This window comes from Diceros bicornis, chromosome 2 (genome assembly GCF_020826845.1).
Source record: "Diceros bicornis minor isolate mBicDic1 chromosome 2, mDicBic1.mat.cur, whole genome shotgun sequence".
NCBI lineage: Eukaryota > Metazoa > Chordata > Mammalia > Perissodactyla > Rhinocerotidae > Diceros > Diceros bicornis.
Genome location: NC_080741.1, coordinates 54173093 through 54200363, shown reverse-complemented (window position 1 = coordinate 54200363; position 27271 = coordinate 54173093). Strand labels below are relative to the sequence as shown.

At 47.8% G+C, this 27271-nt stretch overlaps 1 protein-coding gene across 6 annotated transcripts in view; it reads right to left on the bottom strand.

The window, feature by feature from the left end:
- CACNA1D (calcium voltage-gated channel subunit alpha1 D) overlaps nucleotides 1-27271 on the bottom strand; it is a 310124-nt gene that overhangs the window by 89638 nt on the left and 193215 nt on the right. For all 6 annotated transcript variants that reach the window (XM_058561224.1, XM_058561213.1, XM_058561234.1 and 3 more), the window contains 3 exons: nucleotides 16936-17105; nucleotides 2040-2127; nucleotides 687-713 (listed from right to left, as the gene is read on the bottom strand). In XM_058561224.1, coding sequence (XP_058417207.1) covers nucleotides 687-713; nucleotides 2040-2127; nucleotides 16936-17105 — 285 coding nt within the window. The remainder of the gene's footprint in view (nucleotides 1-686; nucleotides 714-2039; nucleotides 2128-16935; nucleotides 17106-27271) is intronic.

Here is a 27271-nt window from a genome sequence, read left to right as displayed (position 1 = left end):
TTATTTTCTTTCAAAGAGCAGGATTTTTAATTTTGATAACTTCTAACTTATCAGTTTTTTCTGTTATGTCCAGCGCTTCGGGTGTCATATCCAAGAAACTTTTGCCTAACCCAAGGTCACAAAAATTTTCCCGTTTTCTTCCAGAATTTTTACAGTTTTAAGTTTTACATTTAGTTCTATGTCTGTTTCAAGTTAATTTTTGTACATAGTGGTAAAACGTTGTTTTTAACTGAAAAACAACATACATGGAAAAGGACACAAATGACAGGTATATGGTTCAATGCGTTTTTACCAACTGACCATGCAACTTACATCCAGAGCAAGAAATAGAACATGACACCTCAGAAAACCTCTTGAACCCTCTTCTACGGAAAGCTTAATTTTAAGCAGAAAGTGTCTCTCTTAGAGAAATGACTCTGGGAGGCAATATGAAGGGTTGATTAGTAGGCAAAACACTGTTCATTGTTGTGTCTTGGTTTGCTTGTTTTGGGGGGAGATCTTCGGCACCTCCTACACTGCTCTCCAGGCAGGTGCTTAATGTTTCCTGGGGGGATTGATCTTCTATGTGAACATTACAGCCCAGAGAGCAAAAATCAGGTCTAGAGCAACTCCATGAAGAAATTCAGAAGTTAGAACATAAAAACCCAACACATGGGCTTAAGGAAAAATAGAAAGAAGATACTGACCTGAGCTTGGATTTTGAGATGGCTTGACTGAAAGAAAGACAAAAAAAATATGATTCCTGTTAGGAAGGCTTGAGCATACACTCCCCCATCATTTCAGCAGAGATATTGTAAAAGCCATGCACAGAAGCCCAGACTCAGCACCCCAGTCCCCACGGTGGGCCAGCTGGTTAAGAGCGGAGCAGGAGGCAAAGTGTTGCCAGTGCCAGGCGGGCCAGGCTGAGCACCCTCCAGGGCCCAGGCAAGAGAAGACTCTTAGCCGGAATCCCTGAGCAGCCCCAGCACAGGCAGTGATGCCAGGGTTCTCCCCCTACCCCCGCCCCCACAGTCCCCAAACTGAAGCCAGCAGGCCTTCTCCTGCCCGTGACTCAGTCACTCATCTCAACAGCAGTATGTGCTGCTACTATAGCAAAAGGAGCACTAGACTAGGAGTCCTAGCTCTGCTATTCACTAACTGCAGGAGTTTGGGCAAGCAGCACACCTTTTTGAGCCTCAGTGTTCTCATCTATAAAATGGGGAAGACAAACCCATTCCCTGCCTACTTCATGATATTGTAGGAGGGCAGAGCAAGAGAAAGGAGGCAAATTCACTTTGTAAACTGTTGAGGATTTGGTCCAGAACACATCATTGTTATGAACCTCTGCCAAGAAGACCGAATTCTCTTAAAAACCACACCTGTCCTTTACAGACATAAGACCTAAAGGACACCAGAGGAAGCAAAGTGTACTCTGCACATTCCATACAGCCTGTCCTCACGCTACCATAGCCCAACTCATCTAGAAAAAAGCCAAGGGGTATTAATGTGCGGGCATCCTCCATCGTTAAGGGAGGGTGGTGCAGGGCTCCAAGGAAAAAGTGCTGTGAGCAGAGGAGGGTGGAGCCTCATATCCAGCCACTATGCATGAGGTTGGGAGAGCCCGTGAGGGAAGGAAAGCTTAAATAGGCAGCATATGCTAGTCAGCGACTCTGCAATACAAGCTCTTCTTCAAAGCACTGCTGCCAGCGTCAGCCTTGGAGGAGAAGCCGGGCTTTTACCCCCACCGCCGACACCCAGAAGGCCCAGCCTTGGCCGCGCCTCTTCTTCTCCACCAGCACCTAGCAGACACAGTGGAAGGCCGGTTACCTGGCACGCCCTGGAGCAGGTGGGCTGCTCTGGAGGAAGAGGCATGTGAAATGCAGGGGGTCTCGGGGGCCAGGGATAGGAGGAAGAGCAAGGGGTCCAGGGTGAGCCCACCCACTCCTCTTGCACCTGAGGCTATGGTCCCAGGGCTCCACTGAAATCTGGGGTGTCTTCCTCATATTTGCTTCTCTAAGAAGATGGGAGGAGCTGAAAGGGCAAGTGGCCTCCACACTCACCAGAGACTTCCACAGCAGCCTTGGCTCTCGCCTTCTCCACTCACGTTCTCTGTGTTCACAGACTCGGTTTCGCTGGTGGGCATGCTGGCTGTGGGGAGGAGAAAACACTTTAGTTGGCGCAGTGGAAGCACTGTGCACCTGGGAATGAGACAGACAGAGATCTCCAGCACCAGGGAGACCCTCTGGGAACCCGGCAGAAGGGTGAGGAGGGCAACGAGGGGTCCTCAGGGGCTTGACTGGCAAAAGAAAGTGCCAAGAAATCAGGCACCTCCACTGCAAGGGAGCCTTTGCTTCCGTGATCTGCTGAGAAAGCCCACAGAAACCCCCATCAGGAGGAAATTCTGTCTATCCAGACACCTCCCAAGAAAAGAAGCCTAGGGACCAAACTGAACCCTGTCACTGTGCCTAGCACCAGCCTATCCTCCTGATTTCCAGGTTTGCACTGAGGCCACCAAAACATCTCAGCTATAGCTACGTCTTTGCTTGACCTACAGGTATATGTTAGAAAATCTGTGAATAGATAGAATACTTCATAAACTTCTTATTTTAAATATACCGAAGGAGAGGAGGTATTACAGATGGAGGAGGGCATGAAGTTACCAAATGCAAAATCTTTTTAAAAGTTTTTAGAGCTCTACTCATTTTTAGTTAATTTATCTGATGTCTAAGTTCCGCTGAGCTTGTGAAGCCCACACACAGAGGGGGTTTACCGAAGAAGCGGGCACTAGAGCACCACGAAAGTATAGTCTCACGGGTGGAAGAAGGTTTTCTCCCAACCAGTGACCACAGGGCAAAGCTGACTGTGGTCCCAGTGCCACCAGGGTCTCCGGGCATGTCTCACTCCTCCCTAGCAGAATCCTGAGCAGAAGAAGTGGAGGAAATGTGGAAATGCACCCCCTAGTGTCGGGAGGCCCAGGGACCCACCAGAGCCACCAGCTGGCACATGGGCGTTTTTTTTCATCCACTTGATTCAGCCCTATAAACATCATGAGCATGTGCTGGAGACCAGGTGGTGAAGGAGGTGTGGGGCACAAAGAGGGACATGGCCCTGCACCTGCCCTGGAGGACCAGTGGGAGAGGCAACCCCTCAACGGATTTCAATTAACTGTGAAAAGAGCTACCTCAGGGGTCTGTGCAAGGAGTTCCGGAAACGCTGTAGTGAGGAATGACTAATTCTGCTCTGGGGTTAGGAGAGGTCAGCAAAGATGGAAACATGGGAGAATCACCTGAACACACGTGCTGCTTCTCCCTGATGCATAACGTGAACTGCAGCAACTGTTTATAGACCTTATGGTGTCAACAGGAAGGCTTTCCCCCGTGGCTCTGCCCACATGGCTCCCCCTAACAAGGATGCCTCAGTTTCATCTGCAAACACTGGTAGTGGTGCCTGGAGCACTGTGGTGAAGACTCTGAGGCCAGCGCAGGCACAGAGGACAAGGAGCTGGATCAACGGCTCTGTCTGCACAGCTGCATGTCTGCTGACCTTGCTCAGGCCAGAGACATGACGTGAATGACAAGGATGAAGGCGGACCTGACTCAAAGGGTCCAGAGCTCTAAGGAAAATCTTTCTGAGGCACCAGAGAAGATCCTTTTCCTTCTGAGAGCACCCAAGGAATGGAGCCTGCTTCGGTGGGAGTCTCAACAGTCATATCCAGGAACATTTAGGCAAAGGTTTCAAAAGCGAAGGCAAAATGAGCAGAATTACAGATCCATACCACCCTATGGTATTCTCATAGAATGACCTTTTTCTTCCTTAGTTAACTCAAAAGAAACCAACTACAAACTTTGATTCACTTTTCACTATTCCACGCAAAAAAACAGACAAAAACCAACCAACCAAAAAAACCCCACAATCCAATCATGGAAAAACCTTTAACAAAAACTCCATACATATAGACAGACAGATACACACACACACAGAGGAAGCTGCTCATGCAATTCTCTTTTCCATGACTGTTCCATGCCCTGAATCGAGCAGAAAGACTAAAAAACTGTAAAATTTAACGAAGTTCGTTGTTATGGGTTCCTCCCATGGGGTCACCCTTCTCTTCAGGAACAGGACAAAGAATCACAGTGGGAGACCCTTACAAATATAACCCTGAGTCATCTCTGAGGAACATTTTTCTTGGTGGGTATTGCCACTATTGAAGGGACAGAAGTCAAGAGCAGCATGACACGGGGGGTCCTCGGGCCTGTTGGGTCTTGACTCTGCCCTGGGCTCTGGTAAAGGGTAAAGTGGTGGTGCTAACTCCACATTCTTGAGGGTGACTTCCATCTCTAACAGTTTAATACTTCATGGTTCTAATATGAATCATATTGTAACTTCAGTTATTATTCCCCAAAGAGCAAACTTCTGATGAACAGGCTAAATCTTCGTGGCTTTTCACTCTCTGGGGCCATGTCCCACGATAATATCAATAGCTGCTGCATTCATTCCTAGCTTCGTTTTTCAAATGATCTGATCAAAACAGATAAATTACAAACTACCTATGGGAAAGAGGGACATGGTTTTGCATTTCTGGCTCTGTGCCAACTACTAGTGTATGAAATGTACTGCCTACTCCTAGACTAAGTGGGAGGAGAGGTAAGAAATACACCCAAACTCCCCAAACAGAAACTCAGAGAGGCTAACTGTTGGCACAGTGTCAGAGCTGCACTGATAGGCAGGAGGACTCCTCCTGCTCTCCCAACAGACTCTGTCCTTCAGTTGAGGTGGGACAGTAGCTAAGAGCAGGCTCTCAGGTTGGTCAGATCTAAATTTAACCCCACGTTTGTGACCAAACTTCTCTAAGACTTCATTTCTCACCTGTAAAATGGGGATACTTACTTACCGGGATGTTGGCAAAACTAAATGAGATAAGACACATAGTGGGTCAATCCAGAGTGGGTCCACAGCATTGGGTAATCAGTGGGGCTCAAAACAGTAACTTGGTCACCTCAGGAAAGCTCTCCTGGAGCTCCCTGGAGGCAAAGCAACACTCCCTATATGGCCCGAATCCAGTGTCCCTTCACCCTGACCACTTCTATTATGGCACAGAGGCATCAAGTGTGAACAATCCTCCATACTCCCAAATCAGCTTTGGCCACCACTCTCAGTTTGTATCTTTTCTGCCTCAAACTGAGTTGTTATTGTCTAACTTAGCCTGTTATGGGGATAGCAGCTTTTCTGTCAGAATTATTTGACACGTATAGAGCCAGGGGCCCATAATAAATCAACCTATTCCAGAATGACGTCCCAGGGCTGAGGAGGAGGAGTGGAGGGGGAAGGAGGTGGAAGAGGATGTGACTATGCTTGAATGTGGTGACCTCATTTGGTCCCGGAAATGGATCTTGATCCAGCCCCTAAATCTGAGCAGAAGAACCAGGCTCCGATGGGGGCCCTAACAGCCTTTCCATCCACCCTAGCCTCTCACTCCCAGCCACAGGATACCATTTCCTTTTCCAAAAGAACATAAAATATCAGGCACAGTGGGCATAACCAAGGACCTTGTTTGTCCATTAAAGCATTTCACCCTTCGCTTGCATGAGGCATTCATGTTTTTAATGTTAATAAATTGATATGAGTTTCACATCACTTGGCCCCAGTAGGATCTCATCTATGTTTTAAAAAGTCAGACAGGAGAATGACAGACAGTTAGAACTAGAAGGTTCTAAGTTCACTGCATGAACAAACTCTGTGATTTCACAGATGACAGGACTGACCAACCTGCCTCGGGACACACAGCTCAGACGTGAGCAAGCTCTCCTGCTTCAGCATTCTTCCCACCATGCCACACCACCCCGGTGGTTTTGGTATATACTTAAATATACTGGTACACGTTTTGGTATTGGTCTATGATACATATATTGGTATATCCTTAAAATTCTGTAAATCAAAAAGGTCCAAAAGCCAAACAAGCCTATTATCCATCAGCCTTGGTTTGCTGTCCTGATGGCCTTTATCAACCTCTAGAAACCTGGCATATAGCCAGATCACCTCCAGAAGTTCAGCCCAGTAAATGGAGATAGAACAAAAGTCAAGCTGCTATGGTGACTATTGAGACTTCATAAAAATCCAAATAAGTAAACCTTTGGGCAAGTTACTGGAGTACATGCCCTTCTTCCTAACTGGCTACCATAGCATCATGGCTGCCCCGTTCAGGGTGACGGCTCTGCCCCTTCAGTACAGATCCAATATTAATTGCTGACAAGTGGCTGGGCCTCATTAGAGACACAAGCAGAGAGACCCCCTCAGAACCCACCATGTCACCTACAGGCACCTGTCCCCCCTGCAGAAGCAAGCCAGGGGCCATTTGCATGCAGAGAAGCTATAAGTCCTTTTCCCTGACACTTCCAGGGAATTTTAGAGCTTTGCTGGGGAAGTTGGGTTTTTTTAAATATAAATTTAAAAACTATTTTCAGTGAGTGTGGGTGAAACCAGGCATTAGGACAAGCCTGTCACCTGTAATGGGATGCTGACTTGCACTGCATTTTGCCTGCTGAAAATCTGGGGAAGCTCAGGGTCTGCGCTCTGCAATCTATTCCAGGTACTGGGATCTCTGGGGAGAGCTCCAGAGTAGACCCTCAGGCTTCAAGTGTGGGTGCACTGGGAAGCCTGAGTGCTGCTGTCGGTGAGGATATGACATACTCTGGACTGCAGACGAGAGCTGTCAAGGCGTCCCCAGGTAGCTGGGCTGCGCCCCTATTCAGAGCACTCTCTGTAGACAGTAGGTCACATGGTTTCTCCTTAAAATCTTGTAATGGGTCCGGATGTCATCATGGGCAATGCCACACAAAATAATCCAGGGAAATACACTGTTGCTCAGGCCAGCACAACTACTAGCATTTTCACCAATGTGCAAAGATTCCTTTAACTACTAGCACTCTTAAGGACAACATACTTCTCAACCAAATCTGCCTGGCTTTTGAATTCAGAGGGAAATCAACACACATACACACATGTACACACATGGTGAATGAGTCTGTGTGTGGGTCCAAGTGGGCAGCCCCTAAATTACGTTTACCATTAACAGGCACGTCAAAATCTCAGACCAACTTCCTTCAGTGACAGAGGCTACGGAGGTCAAAGACTGGAGAAGAGATGTCAGAGAAGCTTGGTCTTCGTCGTCGGTGATGTTGGGTCTAGTCCCTTTTCCTCTCGGGGTTTAGTTACCTCATCTATAAAATGAGCTCTTGGGTAGTATTATCTCTAAGACCCATTACCTCTGCCCTGCTAGAACTGCTGTGAAGAGGAAACACCCAGAGGCTAGCTGGTTCTACTACCAGCACCAAGGGGGTTTCCCTTGCGTTCTCACAGCTTGGCAGGGAGAGCAGGGAATGAGCAGAATTGTGAAGCCACTGACCATCATCCCTCAGGAGGGCTGCCAGGAGTCCAGCAGCCTATCCAGGAGAACTAACTCCAAGTCACCTCCAGGCAGAGCCCCTTGGAAAACAGAACAGCACAGGAAGGAACAGCTCCCAGGAGACCTCAGCCAGCCAGAGAAGACCAGGCCAAACTGAGCCCAGAGCTCCCCAGCCTCCTTGTGGAGCCTGGCACACCAACAGCCTCCTTCACAGTGGTCCTGGGCCTCTGGGAGCCTCACTCCTCTGTTCTCCATCTGATAGCCTTTCAGGCACTCTCGGGATTTCTTTTAGCATTTCCCTCCATGCCCCAGCAGCCTAAAGCTTCTCACTCTTTCCTTTCAAAGGAAGCAGGGGGTGGTGGTGAGGTTGGACAACTGAGCAGTGGCAGTCATGGGTGTCTTCCTCAGGGACAGGGGATCTGAAGCCAAGATCTTGTGTTTTTACCTTATTTTCATGACAAGCACGAGCAGAGCCACGACATCCCCTGAAAGAATTTGCCTGTGCTCGCTAGTGGTGACAAGCTTAGCCGTCACAGGGTAACAGACTCTCATTGCTGTAAAGAAGCCAGACTCTTCTTGGAGAATGTGGGTCAAGGCCAGACCAAGGTTTCTGTGTCTAAAGCAAGAATTATGTCCTGACAATAACAACTGCTGTAAGACCAGTGACATGGGAAGTACAGGGTCTACGCAAGAGTCCTTGCCCCACCAGCATTACCAGCAATGGAAAGTCAGGGGCCTTTCTTTAGGGTCCCTAGGTATCTCAGTCAATAAAAGACCACCCTCACCCAAAATCTAGAAAGTTTCCTGAAAATAAGGCTTCTTACTTTCCCTAAAGATCTCAGAAAGCTAACAGGGAAGCCTCAAGAATCCTTGAAAAATCACAAGGCCCATGCTGCCACTCAGGAGGGTGGGCACCTACCTACATGCCCAAGGAGAGGTCTCTTCTCTTCTGGGGACAGACCACTCTTCTTGTAATAACCTACCCAGAGCCAGAGTCCTAGGTCAGTCTTTGAAAACGTCTTTTCTTACGTCCATGACACTATTTCCTGCTTAGTGGAAGCCCATTTTTCCTACAGAGGCCTCCAGGAGCTGCATGGAGCCCTGCTCTTCTTCACAAACCCTCTGCACACACTAAAGCTGAACTAAACAGCTCTGTTTCTGCCCCTCACTCTCTGCCCACCCTCTTGCAGGTTCCATCTCCTCTCGGGGCCACAATGTGATTTAGGAATGACGAGGGGCTTTATCTGATGCTCTCTCCATTCCCTTCCACTTTCAGGCCTCCTGATGAAAGTAGGACTCTACCACCTTCCGTCAGACCATCTGCCGCTTGTTCAAGTCCAATTCCCATAACCTCTGAGCTCAGCATTCCCATGGATGGCAGAGGCCACTCCCGAGAAAACAGCGCAGTGTGTCTCCTCTGCTCTCTTAGCAGCTGGCTTCACATCCCTGCAATCTGAATCCTCTTAAATAGATTCTTCCTCCAGAGTTGCCTGACTACAGCCAACCTTGGTGGCAGTAACTAGGTGGACTGTGCCCGTGTGCACAGCAAAGTTTCGTGCTGCAGTGGTGACTTGGGCAGGCAGGGCAGGACGCCAGCTGTTTGCATAACCGCCCTGCATGGGGATGGTCCTGACGCTAACCCCAGGGTTTCCTATGAGGGGTTATGTTCAGCAGGATTTTAGGGCATAGCTTGAAACTTAACTGTTTCCCACATGAGCCCTTCCTCATTCCCACTGGCAAAGGCAAGTACCCAAAAGTGTTTGTATCCTAGAAGTATATTTTTAACAAAAGTGTTTGTATCCTAGAAGTATATTTTTAACTTCATTCTTGAAACTGGCACTACTGGCTTTAGCTTGGCCCTGGGCAAACCAGCCAGAGTGGAAGACCAAGAGGCCATTTGAAAAATGTAACCAGGAAAAAAAAAAACCAGTCAAATAACATCGTTGGAATTTCTAAACAGTTTAGATGAAAAGCATCATTTGGGGAAAAGTGTTTAAAAAGTCTGTCTTCCAGTCTAAGAATATTCATGCTGAATTAAATAAATTTTCTAGGTTGGTTCAGCTGCTTCTTTAAAAGGTACAGTTCAAACAAAAAGAAATTGTAATGCTGTCCTTGCAAAGTCACACATTCTACAGAAAGACAAGAAGAAAACAAGACCAAGTTTCAAAGAAATCAAGCAATTAAAACACAGGCATCTTGCAAACACACCACACAGGACATGCACTTCACGCCACGCCTATGTGGAAGGAGGAGGCGTCAGAGGTCTTGGAGAAGAGTCTCCGGAAGAGCAAATGCAATCCCAGCAATTTACCGTGATCTTTAGCCCTGCGTTGCCGAAAGCAGCAAAACTTCCTTTTCTTCTTATCTTCCTTTAGCAAGTCGGCCACTGTGACCCCTTCAGGTTGAACACAGGCAATTTCATTATGCTTCAGTAGAGGGCAGCAAGAGCAGTGCAGACAGGGCCCGAGGACCAAGAGGCAGCCCGTCCGTGGCCTCTGATACCAAAACCCCAAACTGTCCTCCTCCCATGTAGAGATCTACAGCTCAGGATCTGACCAGTAGAATGGAAGTGCACATATGCCTGCCTTTAAGAACCTGTCCTAAGTAAACAACCAACTAACTCGCTCTAGACAAAGGTGTCCAGGGTTTGGCCTCCCCTCTTAGAAGGGCGTTAGGGAGAGGGCACTTTCGCGGGAGTCAGGAGTTCTGGGCGCTAACTGGCTGTGACAGTCCAACCACTGTCGTTATCTGAGGCAGGACATGTGGGAGTTAAAAAGGTGGGCTCTGGACTCAACAGACCAGGTCTAACCCCAGTCCTGCCACTTCCTTGCTGGATGACAGTGGACAGGTTATCTGGTTTTGCTAAGCCTTAGTTTCCTCACTTGTTAGATGGTGGTAACAGTCAGACCTACACTTCACAGGGCTGTTTAAGAGGTAAATAGTAAACATGGTAATATAAGCATTAGCAAGGCGTGGTCAACCATTACTACCACGACTCCCAGATGGCCACTAGCTCACAATAAAAGTGATTCCAGGGTCTCCAACCCCTTCCAGCTCTGTGACACAATGGTCACTCCGGGCTGGCTAATCTTTGGAGTGGAGGCCACACGGCCCGGGAAGGCAAGTGCAGAGGCAGGTGGGGCGGCAGGAGGAACACCGAGCCGGCTAGGGCGTGGGAGAAGCGGGCACTTACACACGACTGGTGGAATGTAAACTGCCCTCACTTGGCATAACACTCCCATTTCTAAAAAGAGCCTCCTCTTTGACCCAGCAATACTCTTTCCTCTCCCACAAGAACGTGAGCATGAGCGTGCATACATCTGTGGGGATTAACGGTACCTAATGTGCAGACTGTGGCAGAACCTGGGTTCAAATCCCAGCTTTGCCACTTAACAGTCATGCGGCCTTGGGAAGCAAATAACCTCTCTGTGCTTTAGTTTCCTCATCTGTCAAGTGCTTGTCTCTCAGAGCTGTGTGAGGAATAAAGGACTAATGCACCCACAGCCCTCAGAACAGTGTCTGACACATAGGAAGCACTTGATAAATGTGAGATGATATTATTTTGTGTTTTTTCATTCAACAAATAATCATTGGGAGTTCACATGCATGACAAAGACCATGCTAGGTGCCAGTCACACAATGGAGAGCAGAAACAGACCCCATTCCTGCCCCCATGGAGCTCACAGTCTGGTGGTAGAGGAAGACATTAATCAGATAATCACAACAACCAGCGTCAGAATGCAACTCTGACAACTGCTACATAGCAGAGGTCCACGTGCTACAGAGCACGTAGTCCACTGTGGCAGCTTTTACAATAGCAATTTATTGAAAATAGCCAAAATGTTTTAAAAACATGGATAGATGTCTATGGCACACGGTTCAGCGAAAAAGGCACATTGCAGAACCATCTGTGCCAGGTGACCTTATGGTGGGGACCTCTGAGCATGCTGTCTGAGAAAAATCATGCATTTTTAGGTACATAGGTGAGGTCAGAAAGAACAGGCCCCAAACTGCCAAATCTGGTTCCCTCTAAGTAGAGGGACAAGAGCATGTTACTTCCTACTTTATATACTTTGATAGTATATGAATTCTTTGTAATATTCATATATTACTTCTATAATTAAAATATATTCAAAACAAACACAACCCTAGCTTGGGACTCCACAAACCTGGTTGGAGTGCCTGCTCTTCCTCGTCTCCATTGTGGGGTGACCATTCCCAAGTCCGTCTCCCACCAGCTCCTATGAGGCCTACTCAGGGCAGACCACTGCTCCCAGTACCATCCCAGCGGAGTCGTGTCCTGTCGCCGACCCCAGCGCTGGGCCCTCCCCAATTATGGTACTCTCAGCAGCCTCTCCAGAGAGGGCAGTTCACCTGGACGCATCTTTACCATCTGCAGCCCTAACTGTTGCTGTTTGCTTTACAGCTTTTAATTGAATGTTTTCCATTTTGAACTTGTGCCCTGAGGTCGTTTAACAGCGACGAAAGCAGTTTTATAAATCAAATTTTACAGACACAAGCTTTTTAAACAGGCCCAGCAAATTGCCATGTGATTGCCAACAGCTATGCCATCCTTGGTTTTCTGCCCAACCCCAAATCAAACATCACAGTAACAGGCATCCGAGTGGCACGCAAGGAAGGGAGGCGGTGGCTATGGCAACTTTGTACACGAGACCTGGGGGGCAGAGTCCCAGTGGGAGGCAACCAGGGGCAGTGCTCACAGCCTCTAGGACCACTGACAAAGGGGAAACAGAGAGGCTCTCCTTGTGGTCTGAGTTGGAGTTTCCAGTATTGCCATCCCTTTGTCTGGGTAGCAAATATCCCCCCTTACAGGGATTACAGACCATTAATAGTTCCTACAGTGAAACTGCTCTGCTTTTCTGGCCAGAATTTTAGAATGAGCTTCCTTTAAAATGATTTCATTATTTCTAATGCTATTTTTTTAAAGACTAATCACTGACAATGAGAAGGGTTTAAAATAGAATTTTAGGCTTCCAGATTTTAATGGGCCTAGAAAAACTCCATTGTTAACTCAGAAGCAGCTGCGTACGTCTGAAAAATCACTTTGAGATTTGGCAGAGTTTCTTAAGAAACTTGAAGCTCAGCAAAAAGTTAAATAAATTATCCTTGAAAATTTCCCAAACGCTCGGGAACTAACTTCCCAGGGAATTTTGTCCACTCAATTAATTGTGTAACACCAGATTTCTAACAACAAAATTAGGGAGCTGACATGTCAGTCCATGAACGCACAAAGCTGGAGCTCCCAGACACCGCAGCCACCAGACAGCCCAGCGAGGGGCCTGACTGCCTCTCCTTTTGTCTTCTTTCAAGTGAAAGCCTGCAACAGTGTGATAGCATCCAGGAGCTCCCAACCCTGGCTTCACACTGGAGCCTCCAGGGAGCTGTAAATGAAGCCACTGCCTGGTTCCACCCCAGACCAGCTAATAAGCGTGGGGGTGGGGTATGGCATCAGGATGCATTTATGCTCCCCAGGTGATTGTCATGTACAGCCAGAGTTGGGTAGCACAGATGCAGACAGCGACATTTAGTAGATGAGAGAGAAAAGATAATGTGAGCACATCTCCAAGCACTTAATTTGACATCTGTTCTCTGACAGCAAGCACCGACACACTAGAAATGGGCTTCAGGAGCCAGAAAGCTGTGTTACCACATCTTGACAGTGATCAAGTCAACAGGTTTGTTTTCCATCAATACTTGAGACCCTTATAGTTTCTAAATAGGAAAGTATGGGGACGTGGTCCTAAAAGGGGTCCTCATCCTGAGGTTGGGTAGAGGTCTAGTAGTATCTGTGAAAAATTATTCTGTTTAGGTCGAGTTTTACTGGAGTCTGATGACAACAGCAGCAGCAAGTACTCCTACAGCTATGATGACTCCTACCAGATACAGAACATTTAATCCTCTGACACCCCTATGGGCAAATATCTTTACCCCCTTCCTGTGGACCAAGAAACGAGGGCTTGGAGATGTTGGGTAATGTGCCTAACACTCAAGTCCTCCAAAACATCATCCAGCCCAGCCCCTCCTCCCACAGGCTCGTGACATCTGCTGCTGTTAATGGCCTCCTATCCTCTCCTTAGCTCATCTAGGCTGAGGCTCAGCCATCAGGAAGGGCTTCTTCTCACACCATCACTTAATTCCTCAATGTCTGGGAGGAACCTGTCCCAATGCCATCCCGGCCCCAGCTGAAAAGGGCAAACAGTGGAGTTAGCCTCCTAAAGCAGTATGGATAAAGATGCCCTATCCCCTTCCCCAGAGAATGCAGGAGCAGGGCGGGGGTGTAAGGTGTGGGCATGGATTTTTGGATTAACACACCCAGGGAGGACGCTGGCACCAACAATGCCCACACTTCACTGACTGCTAACAGATGACAGCGACCAGACCTGGCATGTGCAGGTGGTAAATCCACTACTGTTTGTTGGTGAGGAGGACCATGGGGGCGCCTCTGAAACTCTCTCCCCCTGTGGTTTCTAGCTGTGATGAGAAGAAAATGGTTAGCAGCCACGGGAGGCCCCAGGGGAACCCCAGCAGCACTGCTTCTCCAGAAGGTCTGGGCTGCCGAGGAATATATTCAGGCAGGCTCACTTCCTTGTTGGGAGAAGACTTGGAGCTCTCTCCTTAAGTCAACTAAATCTGAACATGGTCCCACAGCCTGGGACGTATGTCTTTATTTCAAACCTTAATCATCAAGGCTGTGGGAATCTGATGACTCGGGAACTACTGTGAGCCTCGATCCACAGGAAACCCCAGCTAGATAAAGAACAAGGGTGCAGCACAGAAGTACGTGCTATTCTGGATCAAACATCAAGCCGGTTACGCACGATGAGTCGCACACCACTGCACGCAGCAGAAACCACAGTGCTGACATCCCCGAGACACGGTGCAGCTCTATGGGGTCACTTACAAAGTGAATTCTGAGGATCTACAACTTTTAAAGGGGCCTTATTTCTTTCCTTGATTATAGTACTAAGTAATGCTCTTAAGGGCTTTGAACATTTGTAACCTTCTGCACCTGGTTGATGCCATTTCCTCAGCCTGAAAAGCACCCCCCACTCCACCTTTTGCAGCCAAAGGAGCTCAGCGGGAATGCTGCCTCTTCCAGGGAGCCTTCTTTCCTTGCAACCCACCAGCCCGCACCGCTGCACCCTTCCAGGCTCCCAGAGCAGACTGCTGGCCCTTGATGACGGTGCCAGCTTCTCCACTCCGTCTTTCACTAAGGCACTGCTTCTCTGTCTTCCCTCCCGGCCAGGTCTCCAAAGGCCACGACACTGGTTTAGTCATCCTGTGGTCAGGTTCTTACAGACAGTGGCAGGACACAGGAAACGAAAATCCCTACTCCTCAAATCACAGGCCACAAACACAACTCCACCACAGCTGATGTTGGCAACACTGACATGGATCCCTGTCCATTTGCAGAGGGAGCAGTAAAGAGATGAAAGACATAGGCCTGCAAGAGACCCACACTCAGCCGCCTATAAGACACATCTGAGCTAGTCAAGAGAGGCGCTCTGTTCAGAGGAAGGGACAAGACTTTTGCTGACTGACACACAGCACGTCACATGCTGGGCTCAGGAGAGGCGGGCAGATGTCGGGCAGACCTCCACAGGTCAGCCTCAAAGCTGCAGCTCGGGAATGAAGAGGAAAGAGCAGGGTGAGCATCCCCCAAGCTGCAAGTGAAGGCCTTGCTCTGGCCACATCGCAGGTGCAGAAGCTCCGCGAAGGCCATGGGATTCAGGCTGGCTCAAACACCCAGGGCAGAGCTGTGCTGCAGACCCCTAGACGCTCTTCTTACACCTAATCACCTAAAGGACATCACCGAGTGTGCAATGCAAATGAACGACCACTTATAAACTCTGATCTCACAGTCAACAAATGCAGTCAGCTCCAGAAACCCTCCTGCAGTTTCCTGATCCTCAGGTGAACCCTGGCCTCTTCCTTGAGGCAGCAGTGGGTGTGGGCCTGGGAAAAAGCGGGGAGGGGGAGGAGGAGGGGTGGACACAGGCTGCACTCTGCTGGCTTCCCCGTTAGCACACAGGGCTGAGTCAATTGTATGCACCTGTGGTAACGGCAAACCCTCACTCACACGGTCCCAGCTAGAAGAAACCTACAGGCCATCTCAGTTAGGAATCCCCTCCACCGTGGCCCCAGCCTCAGCTTCCACACCGCCTTGCCTACAGAGGCGGCACAAGTTGGCCTCACCCACAATCCCTGCTTCGTCTCTCCCTGACCTGCATACCCTCTATGCTCTAGCCAAAGGAATGACCTGCCGCTTCCTCCGAGCCTTGCGTTTGCCCATCTCCATGGCCCCCTCACACCATTGCCTGGGCTCAGAATGTTTCTCTTGACACAGAGCTGTGACATCTCAGATCTATCTATCCTTCAAGGCCCAAGGCCAATGCCCCCACAGCCCTCTCCCAGAACCCTGCAGCCAGCCCTTCCTCCTCTCAGCCCCCCACCACACTGCCTGCCTCCTCTGCAACCTGATCTCTGTCTCCTTGTGCTGCATTTCCTTGCACGCAGGCCTGCCCTTCTGCAGAAGGAGCAAACCACGTCTTCTCCATCTCAAGAGTCCTCCTGGCATCCAGCACCCGGCCTGGGTGAATGAAGGAGTGACTGCACAGCATCTTAGACACTCTGATCGAGGGGGGCGCACTCAGCTATCATCCACAAGGGAGGGCTAACTTGGTTTCCCAGGCCTCTTAATGGACATGCACCCTTAAAATATGTTCTCAGTCTTTACTATCAACTATTCTAGATTTGAAACAAATCACAAACATCTTAGACAAATCCACTGCTGAATTTCAATTTCCACTTTCACCTGAGGCACAGATGGCCCCAGGAGGAGTAAGAGCACATCTGCCGGGAAAGTATACAGTAAAAGTGACACCTTGGTTGACAACGGCAATTAATTCCCGAGGTTGACTGAGCATCGGGCCTTCCTGATACAGAAAGTGCTCTAGGGTGCCTAGTGCCACTGTGTGGGGTACCAGGTGGGTGGACTCCAAAGCAGCCACTCATGCCTCCTACCACTGCCCAGAACGTTGACCTGGCGTCTTCCCAGCCCCTGACGGGCTAGGCATGTGGCTTCCCATGGCTAGCACAGGGGGGAGCCACTTCAGGTGGCAGAAGGGTGGGGAGGGACTCTGCTCTTCAAGTTCTCGTCCAACAACACTGCTGACTCTGAGGTGAAGGAACCACAACTTCGTCTCCCGTGGTGCAAGGCGAATGTGTGTCTTCCTAAGCCCTGTGCCCACAGAGAAGGAGCTGACGGAACTCCTGGGGCCATCAGTGAGTTGGCTGACCTTCTGCAACCACAGAGCCACGAGACCACCTAAAAATCTAACACCCATACCTCAGGCAGAAATTCAGAGTGGGTGTAAATGCACTTATTCTCTCTGATGTGCAGGCAGAAGGAACAGATGGCTGAGAGGAGCCCATCAGTCTCATAGGCAGGGTCAGAGGTGAGGACTGCCTGCTGCCGGGTGCCTGAGTCGCACACAAGCTCTGTCTGGTCAGGAGCAGCAAGCGCTACGTACTATTGCGTTTGCTCTCCTCTCCGCCTTCATCCTCGTTCTCAGGATCAATATCTTCTGCTTGAGTGATCCAATCCAAGTAGCCCTTCAGATCCTCTTCTAGCTGCTGCTTCTCCCGGAGCTTCTGGAAATCTCCCCGCGCTTTAGCCTTCTCTCTTTCCTTTGAGAACTCTCTGAGGGATAGGTAAAGAGAACAAGCACACATCAGGACATCCTCGGGGACCCGCACCATAAGCCATCTGCCCCGCTGCACAACAGTCTTGTGGCAGGACACAGAGCACTGAGTACAGCCACACGAGCACAGCAACAGGGGCCACACACGTGGACAGGACATAGCACAGTGTCTTCCCAAGCAAGACTGTGGGTGTCAGAGTTGCAGAGACCACACCAACACACATGCACTGTCTCTTAGAAAAGGAACTCCCTCAGGATTTCGGCAGTCCCAAGGAGCCTAGACCAAAACACCACGTGTTGCCATGGCAGGCCTCTTGACACCCCCCGCTGGGGGCCTGAACTCAGAGATGTCCCACCTCCCCCAGACCCCCCTCAGAGAGCTGGCATTACACGTCAAAGAGAGAGGAGCCAGGAGGGCCAAGCTTGGCCAAAGAGAGCACCAAGTTTAGGGCTCCTGCAATACATTCAGACAAAACTTAGCATCTGTATTGTGTGCTGACCCCTGTGTCCCAACCAAGAGCCCTCAGGGGCTCCTGCCCAGGGCCCACACCATGCTCCCCTCCCCACCATCTGCAGGTTCTGGCCAGAGCACTGGACAGGGTCAGGGCGGACCGACCTCACAGCCCCGTTCCCCCTTCCCAGACAGGAAATGGAGCACTGGGGAAGCACTGCTGTTTGTCTTAACTCTCACTTCTTGCCATGATCTTTCCCCCAAAAGTCCTCCCTGCAGGAGGCAAAGAGGCAGTACGATTTGTTGCCCATTTATGGGAACACCTGCCTGGAAAGGCTTTGGCAGACACGTAAATGTTCCCAACTGTTCGTTGTTCACTCTACCGTTCATGTCTGCAATCCTTTAACTATGCATGTATACAGAATCCCACTTTTGCTCAGGCAAGTTTGAGAGTCAGGTGGATGATTATCCCATTTTCATATACAAGGAACCATCTGCATTTCCAACCGTGAATTGTTATGGGAGCCAAGTTATGCAAGTTATGGATTTAGTAAGTACAATTCAAAAGCTGCTAAGAAGGCAGATGAGATTACACAGAGACCCCTGGATTCTGACAGAGGTACATCTGTCTTCCCTCCAATCCAAAGCCGGCACATCTCCCTCTCAGGGACTTCGCTGACCCAACCCAAGGGGAAAATGACCTGCCTACATAAAGCCAACCCCCATTCTCACCCCTCCCTCCCCTCCCTCAACTCTAGGCTGTCAGAGTGCGGAACAGATACGGGAACATCCAGGGACACTGACACTTCCAATAAGAAATTGGAATGCTTGCCAAGGTGCCATACCCTGCCCACAGTTAGAAAGGATGCCACACATTGCTCCTAAATCACCCACTTTTCGGATGCCCTGGAAGCTGTCCTTGGCTCTGTTAGGGCTGGTCTGTCCCCAACTTCACCCTCTGGGAAGTGAGGAGGGTGCAAGGCTGTGGGGCATCCTGGGTCCAGCTCACAGAGGAGCTGACTCCAGGGGGTTTACAGGATGAGCTCAAGTTGACCAAGACCCAGACACAACTGCTGCACTCCCAGCCCAGGGACCTTTCCTCCTGGGGAGAATACCTTCCTGTCTCAAAAAAGAAGGGCCTTCACAGGCCGTGTCTTGCTGCTCACACAAACCACAGCCTGAGAATGACCTGGGGCTTCTAGACCTTCCAGGCTTCCTGAGATAGGGGGCATGCATAACTCAGTCCTGGGCAGGTTCACCAAATTCATCTGAACTCTGAAACAGTCACACTCCATCCAGAATCACAGCCCTGAACAAGTGGAGGCCCTGGAGTGTCATGTGTCAACATGAGAATGCACTATATAGTTTGTTTTCTTAAATACATTGTAAAGAACAAGTATGTGGCCCTTCAATTCTATTGTTTACCAAAGTATCCAACTACAAATCTTTGTACCTGTTTTGATTCTGAACTTGGAGTACTAAATTTACATGATCATATACAAACGGTATTCTTATTCTGGATTCATAGCTGATCTGAGTTCTTGAAAAAAACTACAAAGATAGTAAAAGAATTACCCTGCGAAACTTAAGGGCCTTATAAAAGGGGATTTTGCTTTATTATCATATTTTACGAAGTTTCTTCTACATTAGAAATACAAAAAGTCCCTCTCTAATGTGCTGCATCACTCCTGCACATTCTTGGTTGCTGGGACCCAGTAAAGCATGCATAGGTAAAACTCTACTTTGACTAAAGTTTCTGAGAATAAAAAAACACTGCCAAGTCCTGACTTATGACCCATTTATTTAAAATAATAGTCACTATTACAATCTATTCTATAAAATATCTATAAATATAATGTAAAATATAATAATCTAATCTATAAATTAATAGTCACTATTACGATATAACAAAGCCGTTAATATAAACCCTCTGACCTGATTTTAGACAGTTTTGAATGAACTAACACTTAGAGGCAGTAACATTTACTGATGGGGACAGAACTGAGATTCACAGGCATAAATCTCTTCCTGTCGGCCATGAGACAGGGTGGAGGAAAAGGTGCAGGGAGGTGGGATCTCTGTAATAAACCCAGTTGCCCCCTGGTCCTCCTAGTCTGAAGACCTGGATTCTGGTCCCAGCTCTGCCACATTTCTCTTCTGAGCTTCAGTCTCCTCACCTGCAAAACAGACATAATACCTGTTCTACTGTTTCACAGGGATTAAGTAAGACATTCAATAAGATACTCTGAAAATCACAAAGCTCTATACAAATGTGAAGTTCAAATGTATAATATCTAGTTGTTGAATCTGGGCATAAAAAAAGAGAATTGGAAGAAGTTTCTCAAATACTCAAGGGAGAAAAATTGCCAACAGCTCTGAATGGGCTCAAGGCTGCATGACCCCAGCAGAACTGAGGGAAGCACAAAAGGACACGTGGGATCCCAGGGCTCAGAGTGACCTTGATGGACCAGCAAGTGCCCTATTGACCCAGTACCGCTATCTGCTCAGTTGAAAATAACTCACTCCCATCACAACAAACCTTCCATTCCAGAACATCTCACCTGTGTCCACTGAATCTGTATTAGCCTCAGTGGCTGATCAAAACAAAACAAAACAAAACTGTTTTCCATTTTGCGTAAGAATTCATCATTCTAGAAGCCCATCACTACCGGATTAAATAATAGTCACTATACAAAAGTTGATCTAACAAAGCTATTGATAGAAACCATCAGACTTTTGCAAGTGACTAGAAACCCGACAACTCACATGTAATAGAAGCCTACTTGTTCCAGATCAGAATTTTCTTTATGGTGCATTCCACCAAAAGAAAAGAGATATAACAAGGCTTGGACAAAAAGGTACATATAGTAGTATGCTACTGTTTATGTACGAAAGAAGAAGAAATGGGAAAACATACATATTACTGCAGGATGTATCTGAAGGATAAAGCAGAAAATAAGGGATGGGGACAACGGAGTCGGGGAGATAAATGATGGAACGACAGTACTAAGTATACCTTTTTCTATAGTTTTGACTTTTAGAATCACATTAATGTTCTACACCTTAAAATTTTTAAAAATTAAATCAACAAGGATGGGACAGAGGAAAAATACCCCTAAACTGGAAGTGAATTGAAACGAATGATTGTCCTTCCAACGATACCACAACCACACTGAAGGAGAAAGACAAAACTAATTTGAGTAGCTCATGGACATTTGACTGCATACCCTCCATCTCTGGCAGGACTGAGTGAAGGAAGGACTACAAACAAAGGCTGAACTCTTTGTAGGAGGTTTGTTTTTTGTAGTGACATGGACGAAACAGTGCTGAAATTATTTTAGATGTATTACAGGATTTAACAAATGAATAAATGTGTCAACGTTGTTGTGAGCCAGGGTTCTCACTGTGGAAGGAGGGATATAGAGATATGGAAAGGAGGAAGACTAGAAAGAACCCTCTGGGGATGGACTGGAATTGGAGGTATTGATGACCTCTAAAAAATGTATGTGTGTGACTATATGTAGCAACGTAAGTACATGTATGTGTATGTGTATGTAAATGCATGTATTTCCTAGCTCTGTCTGTTGGGAAAAGATCTAGAAACGAAGGCACTCCAGTAGTTACGAGCACACCTGGCACCCAGATCTTTGTCTCTAATACCATTCCCCATTAAAAGGACCAGGAGTCGTTGGAGAAATGGCTGATTCCAGGGCTGGGGCAGGGTAGGTACAAGACTAAGAAAGTAAATAAGTATTCCAAAAGAAACAAAACAAAAACAAACATGATGTGGGCACGCCATAAAGACATAGGAGGCAGAGAAGGACCTCCCACTAGCCAAATCTGGGATATTTTGAGCCCCAAAATAAGGATGGTAATGAATTTTTAAATATTTTAAAAAATCAGTCCACACCCCATTATAGATAGATAACAAATGAAAAAGCAAGAGAGATAAAATTTTAATACAATGTTAATAATGAATGAATTGGAGTAAAGGATACATGGACTATTCACTCTGCTATTCTTATTCTTAAAACTTTTCTGTATGTTTGAAATTACTTTCAATAGAAAATTTTTGAAAGCGTTTGGAAAATGTAATTGTATTAATCAAATGCAAATTTATGTTGTTATATATTCATTTCAGCTTACGAGCTAGATTGTAGGCTCCTTGTGGGAATGGACAATGTCGTCCATTTCTTATGTTTTTCTTTCCACATCTCTGTCTCCCCCATAAAGCCCCCCTTCAAGCAGGCATGCAAGAAGTCTAGGCACAAAAAATGCATACAACATGAGCCCTACTCCTTAAGAGGCCAGAACGCATCAGGACAGAAAGCCCGTGGTTCCTGAGATCACCCAGAAGCATGAAACAGGGGTGTCTGAGTCCAGGCATGCTGTCTGAAGCAGCCCCCACCACCAGCCTGCCACCTTCCCTTATCACTTACAGGCCTTGTGGGGTGGATTTTCTGTCTCTAGGCTGTTAGCAAGTCTCCCCTCTAGGTCTATCTCCTTTGTAAGGAGCAATTTCACAGTGAGGAATCTCTGCCAGCCAGACATGACAACTACCAAGCATCTTACGCTGGCCAGTCTGCACACACCTCGCCCACCGAGGTAGGTGAAGGAGCTGTAGCCAGAGCACCTCTCCTCAGGGTTTGCCTTCCTCTCAGCTTCAAGTTACGGTAGACCTGGACTCCATCCGAGTGCTGTCCTGCTCAGAATGTCTCAGAGCTCCTCACTGCTGCCCTTGGGAATCAAGGTCAAATCCTGGAGCCCAGCGCTGAGGGCCTTCCAGGCTTCTCCCACCTGCCATTCCCGTTTATTTCCCCTTCTTATGAATGTACACCTTGTCCTTTGCTTACACTCTTCTCAATTCCTCAACCTTCTGAGCCTTTGTCTACAGAACTCAATCTACCTTAACAGCCTTCGTTCACCTTTGAATTCCAGCTCACCTTTCAAGACCTAGCTTTCCCTGGCTACTCCATCCCAAGGGTTCTGTCCTCCTTTGAATCACCAGAGCTCTCTAATGGTTGAACACTAAGGCATGGATATGTGTGTGCCCTATCCCAGCCAGCCTCCTCAAGGTGGTACCCCTCACAGAGCCCAGCACAACGCCTGACCGCCATCCCCACTGGAGAGTGTCGACTGTGAGGGAGGGACTGTTATTACCCTCGTTATGCAAAAACGAAGGCTCAGGGAGGTTGGTCACACGAGCCCATCTAGCTCCTGAATCCACCCTCCTAAGCACCTCAACATGGGCACAGAGGAGGCAGAGGAAGAAGACAGTAGACATATGGAGGGATGAGGATCAAAAAACAGCTTATAGCCAGTCCAGGAAGGGCCTTAAATCCCAAGCTAAGGGATCTGGATTGTTTCCCTGTAGGCAGTGAGGAACCAGCAGAAGTTTGATAGGGGAGAGTCACCCATAAGCTTTGTTTTATAAGAGTGATGTGTGAAGATGAGATCAAAATAAGGAGGAAATGATGGTGAGGAGGCCAGAAGGCATTCCATAAACACTTGGGTGATGGGCTAGATTTAACATCAATAAAAATGCAAGTCAAAAATAATATTGTTCTAATCAAATTCCCAACTTTCTTACACTACTGTTGGGAAAAGCACCTATGAGGCCTGTCATTGCTGACCCCCAGCCATCCCCACTCGATGGTCACTTTCACCTCTATCCTTTCACACTGGACCCAGGTCTGGCACACCCAGTGTCATCTTCTCAGATAATACAGACCTTCCTTCAGGGTCAGATGATGCCCCACCTGCCACAAAAACATTCCCTGTCTACCCGTTCAGGAGGAAACGCAGGATGGGCGGGGACAGAGGAAGGACAAACAGGAGATTAGATGGAGAAGAGATGCCACAGAAGAGCCACGTGGCTGGTCCTCAATCTTGGGAAGGCCACCACGGAAAAGAAGAAGCAAACTCGCTGTGTGCCCCGGGGAGTGCGTAGAAGTTTAAGAGCATTGCTTTCAGCACAATACAAGGAAAAAATTTCCAATAGTCCAAGTCCACCAAAGATGCAATGGGTGACCTTGGGAAGCAGCAACTTCCCCGGAGGGGTGCAGACAGGGACCTTCAGTAGAGAAGGACTAACACCTTGGCCAGGTCCACACCACAAACCACATCCCCCATCGCACTCAGGCCAGTACCTGGCGACACACCGGCCTGTGTTGTGTTCAGCTGTTCCTGTAACTCGAGTGTCCCTGGCCTCCTCTACAGGTCAAAGGGAAAGCAGGACCCCTCACGGCTGCGGACGGTCCCTTCCTCACTTTCTGCTCCTGTTGTTGGGCAGCAGTCTGGCGCCCTCTCTTAGACCTAGCAGCCAAGTCTGGCAGCACCAATGCCAAGAAGCAGAAGGGCTCAGAGAGTTTAGAAGAAACGGCTGGGAAGGGTTCTTCGTGTAGAGCCATGTGCAACCATACGCCCCCTGACCCTCACACAGGCCCCAGCAGAGACGTTCAGATGGGAGAGAGAAACAGAGAGAACAGGTGGAAGGCTCTGAGACAGGTACAGTCTGAGCCATGGCCACCTTAAGCAGCCTTCACCTGTGACTGCCCGGCCCTGGTGCCACCCAGCAACCAACAGCAGCTCCAGCAGGTCTGAGCCTGCACAGGGGAGCTGATTTGGTTTCCTGCAGGAGAGCCCATCTAGGCCACGGGCCCTCTCTCTAGCAATAACAGAAACAAACCTTTTAGGTATTTGGATTTTTATTTGGAGTCCTCCAAGCGTCTTTACATTCACTGTCCCACAGGCCCGTCACTACCTCAGTGTGGGACAGGCAGGATGAGGATTTTCACTCCCATCTCACAAAGGCCAAAATTGAGGTCAACAAGGTGATGTACTGGCCATGCCATACGCCCTGTAAACAAGACAACCAGGCTCCAAACCAAGTGCTCTTTCCATAGGATGCCCCATTCCCTCTGCATCGTGGCTCAGGAGATGCGTAGGCTGGACACTTATTGGTCAGGACTAGGAAGGGAGGGGCAGGACAGAATGCACTGCTCACCCCCATATTTTGATTTTTTTTCCAGAACCTTGACTCGGGCTCAGAGAAAAATGATAGCACCCTCTCTGCTCCTCTCCCCACATGCCATCCCTCACTCCCCAGGAAGCACTGCTCCAGGGAGATTCTGTCTGAAACCAGCCAGCCTCCCTCTCAGGACCCCCTACAAAGCCCCAGGGGCTGGGCACATGCCCCACACTCTGCAGAGAGCTCCCCAAACCCTAACACGGCCCAGGTTTACAGGCCCTGACATCCTGCAGTCTGGGAGCCCTGGCTCAGCCAACACCACAGAGAGCGCACTTAGCCTGAAGCAAGCAAAGGCATTCAAATGGCAGCACAGGTCAGATGTGACCGCCAGAAATGCAGAAGGACTACACACAGTTTGCTCTGGAATTTGTTATTTCTCAAATGCCCCAAAAAATAAATGGGCCACTGGAAATCATGTTGATTTAGAGATAGGCTTTTTCTGGGGTTGTAATGCTATTTGTTTTAACCAGACCCATGCAAATTAAATTTAGACAAAGTCAATGCTTTGAAATTTACACACATGCATGCACGCACACACACACAAACATACACAGAAAACAAACACAAACTAGCAAAAAAACCTCCAATGAGCAAGGCCAACAGAATCACGAGGACTCAGATTTCTAGTAGAGCAGAGGACTTAGAAATTCACCAAAAACAAAGCAGCATTTATAAAAAGGCAAAGAGTAAGGGGAAGTTGAAGAAGTAACCCGCTGATTTTTATCAGTAGAGGCCAGTCTTCCTTAGACCTAAATTACTTCCCCCTCACAGACATAAAGGAAATGAAACAGAATGAAAAAGTAGTTTGGTTAAAAAAGAATTACGTTTAAATATAATTTTTTGGAAAGCACATAAGTTCAGTTTCTGCTCAAGGAAACTAAGTGTTTTGAAAAAAATCAACACTACTGTGTGATGTTTCATAAAAAAATTTTTTAATTGTTGGCACTGGTTCAGTTCAAAGTTCATCAAAATCATTAGCTTTGTTCCAGTTTTCCCACAAAAAGCCACGAATAGCCAAAGCATGGGGACTGCAGCACCCCATCAATAAGATCCGCTCCTTTGCAGATAACATCCAGCGAGGAGAGAAAGCTAACCTGTGAGAGTGTCCTTCAAGGGCAAGTTAGGCACTGGCCACCAAGAAGAGGAGGGGAACCACTGGCTGGCAAAAGGGACAAGAGAAAATGGAGGACCCTTGTTTACACGGTAAATATGTTGACGAAAATGTTTAACAATCACATTTCTAATCATCACACCACATTACGACTACTCTTAAGCAACTCATTACTGAAATAAACCCCGTGGTGAATCCTTTTGTAAAGGATTCCGTGCCTAATTTTTCTGTTCGCGAAAGTTTGGGTGTATTAAAGGATTTTCTCAAAGCAATCCTCCCCTTTTCATGTCCTTGACTGCTTTTTATTGACATGAAAATCTGTGAAGATGCTTTAAATAGAAAACAGTTTCCATCTTTAGGGAAGATGAACCAATTTCAAAGTAGGTGATTCCTAGCTTTTAATGACTAGGTTGAGTGATCTGCGGTGAACGGCCGCTGAGCAGCCCGTACACACCAAACCTCAGGGAATGGGTACGTGTGGCACTTACCCTGCACAAGAGCAACGGGGATCGGGATGGGGGAGCAAATGCGCGATCTGTCTGGTCTTCTTTATGTCTCCTGGTCCTTTCTGACCACTTCTTCCTTGAATTCTGTGCTCCAGCCATCCTAAAGTTCACTCATTTCTCCAGGGCACAGAGATCTCCTTCAGCTCCAGGCAACTGTATATGCTGATCCCTAAGCCTCAACTGCTTTTCCAGATACCATCCCACTTGGCTAGGTCAGCCTAGAAGAACACTTTCCTGGTGTCCTCAGAGTCTCTGGGATAAGAGTCTCACTTGTGTAGAATTTACTTCACAGCCATGCAATTGTTATTTAATATTCTCTTTTACACACTACACTGTAAGATCTATGAAAGAGGGGCAGTGTCTGTCTTATCTTTGTCTGTCAGTTCCCTATCACAAACCCTGGCCTTACTAGTTACTCGATAAAAATAGGCTAAGTAAATTTAATAAATACCTTTACAGGCTCAGGGTTTACATTAATGACGATCATGTCAAGGACACAGATTGTGGGCTCTGCTTAGGATGTAACTGATCACAAACACCCATGTAACTTTCTATCACCTAAAATTGTACCCATTATCATTAAAAAATAAAAATGAAGACAGCTAGAGTCTTGTACAGGTCTAAAAAAGTCACCCATGGAAATGAAGTATGTCAGGCATCTTAGAACGAAATACACTTCCTTCACCACATCTCCTTGTCTGAGGACAGAAGAGTTGCGCTCTCTTTGAAGAGTTAGTTTCCATGGCTACCAAAGATATTCCAATGTTTCTAGCCAAAAATCTCCCCCAATAAGAATCCATGCAGGTTGCATGCTAAAAGTTACAGACTTTCTGTTTCAATGTGTCTTGTAAAAAACATGTTTTAAGAGGTATTCTTCAGAGTTTAGGCTAGGGGGCGAACTCAAGATGGTGGCGTAAGCAGACTCGGAACTCACCTCCTCCCGTGGACACAGCCAATTTACAACTACTTGTGGAAAAATTACCCCTGAGACAGAACTGAAAACTGGATAAGAGGAACTCCTGCAACAACGGACAATCCTAATTGAGGTGGAAGAGGCAGAGACTCCC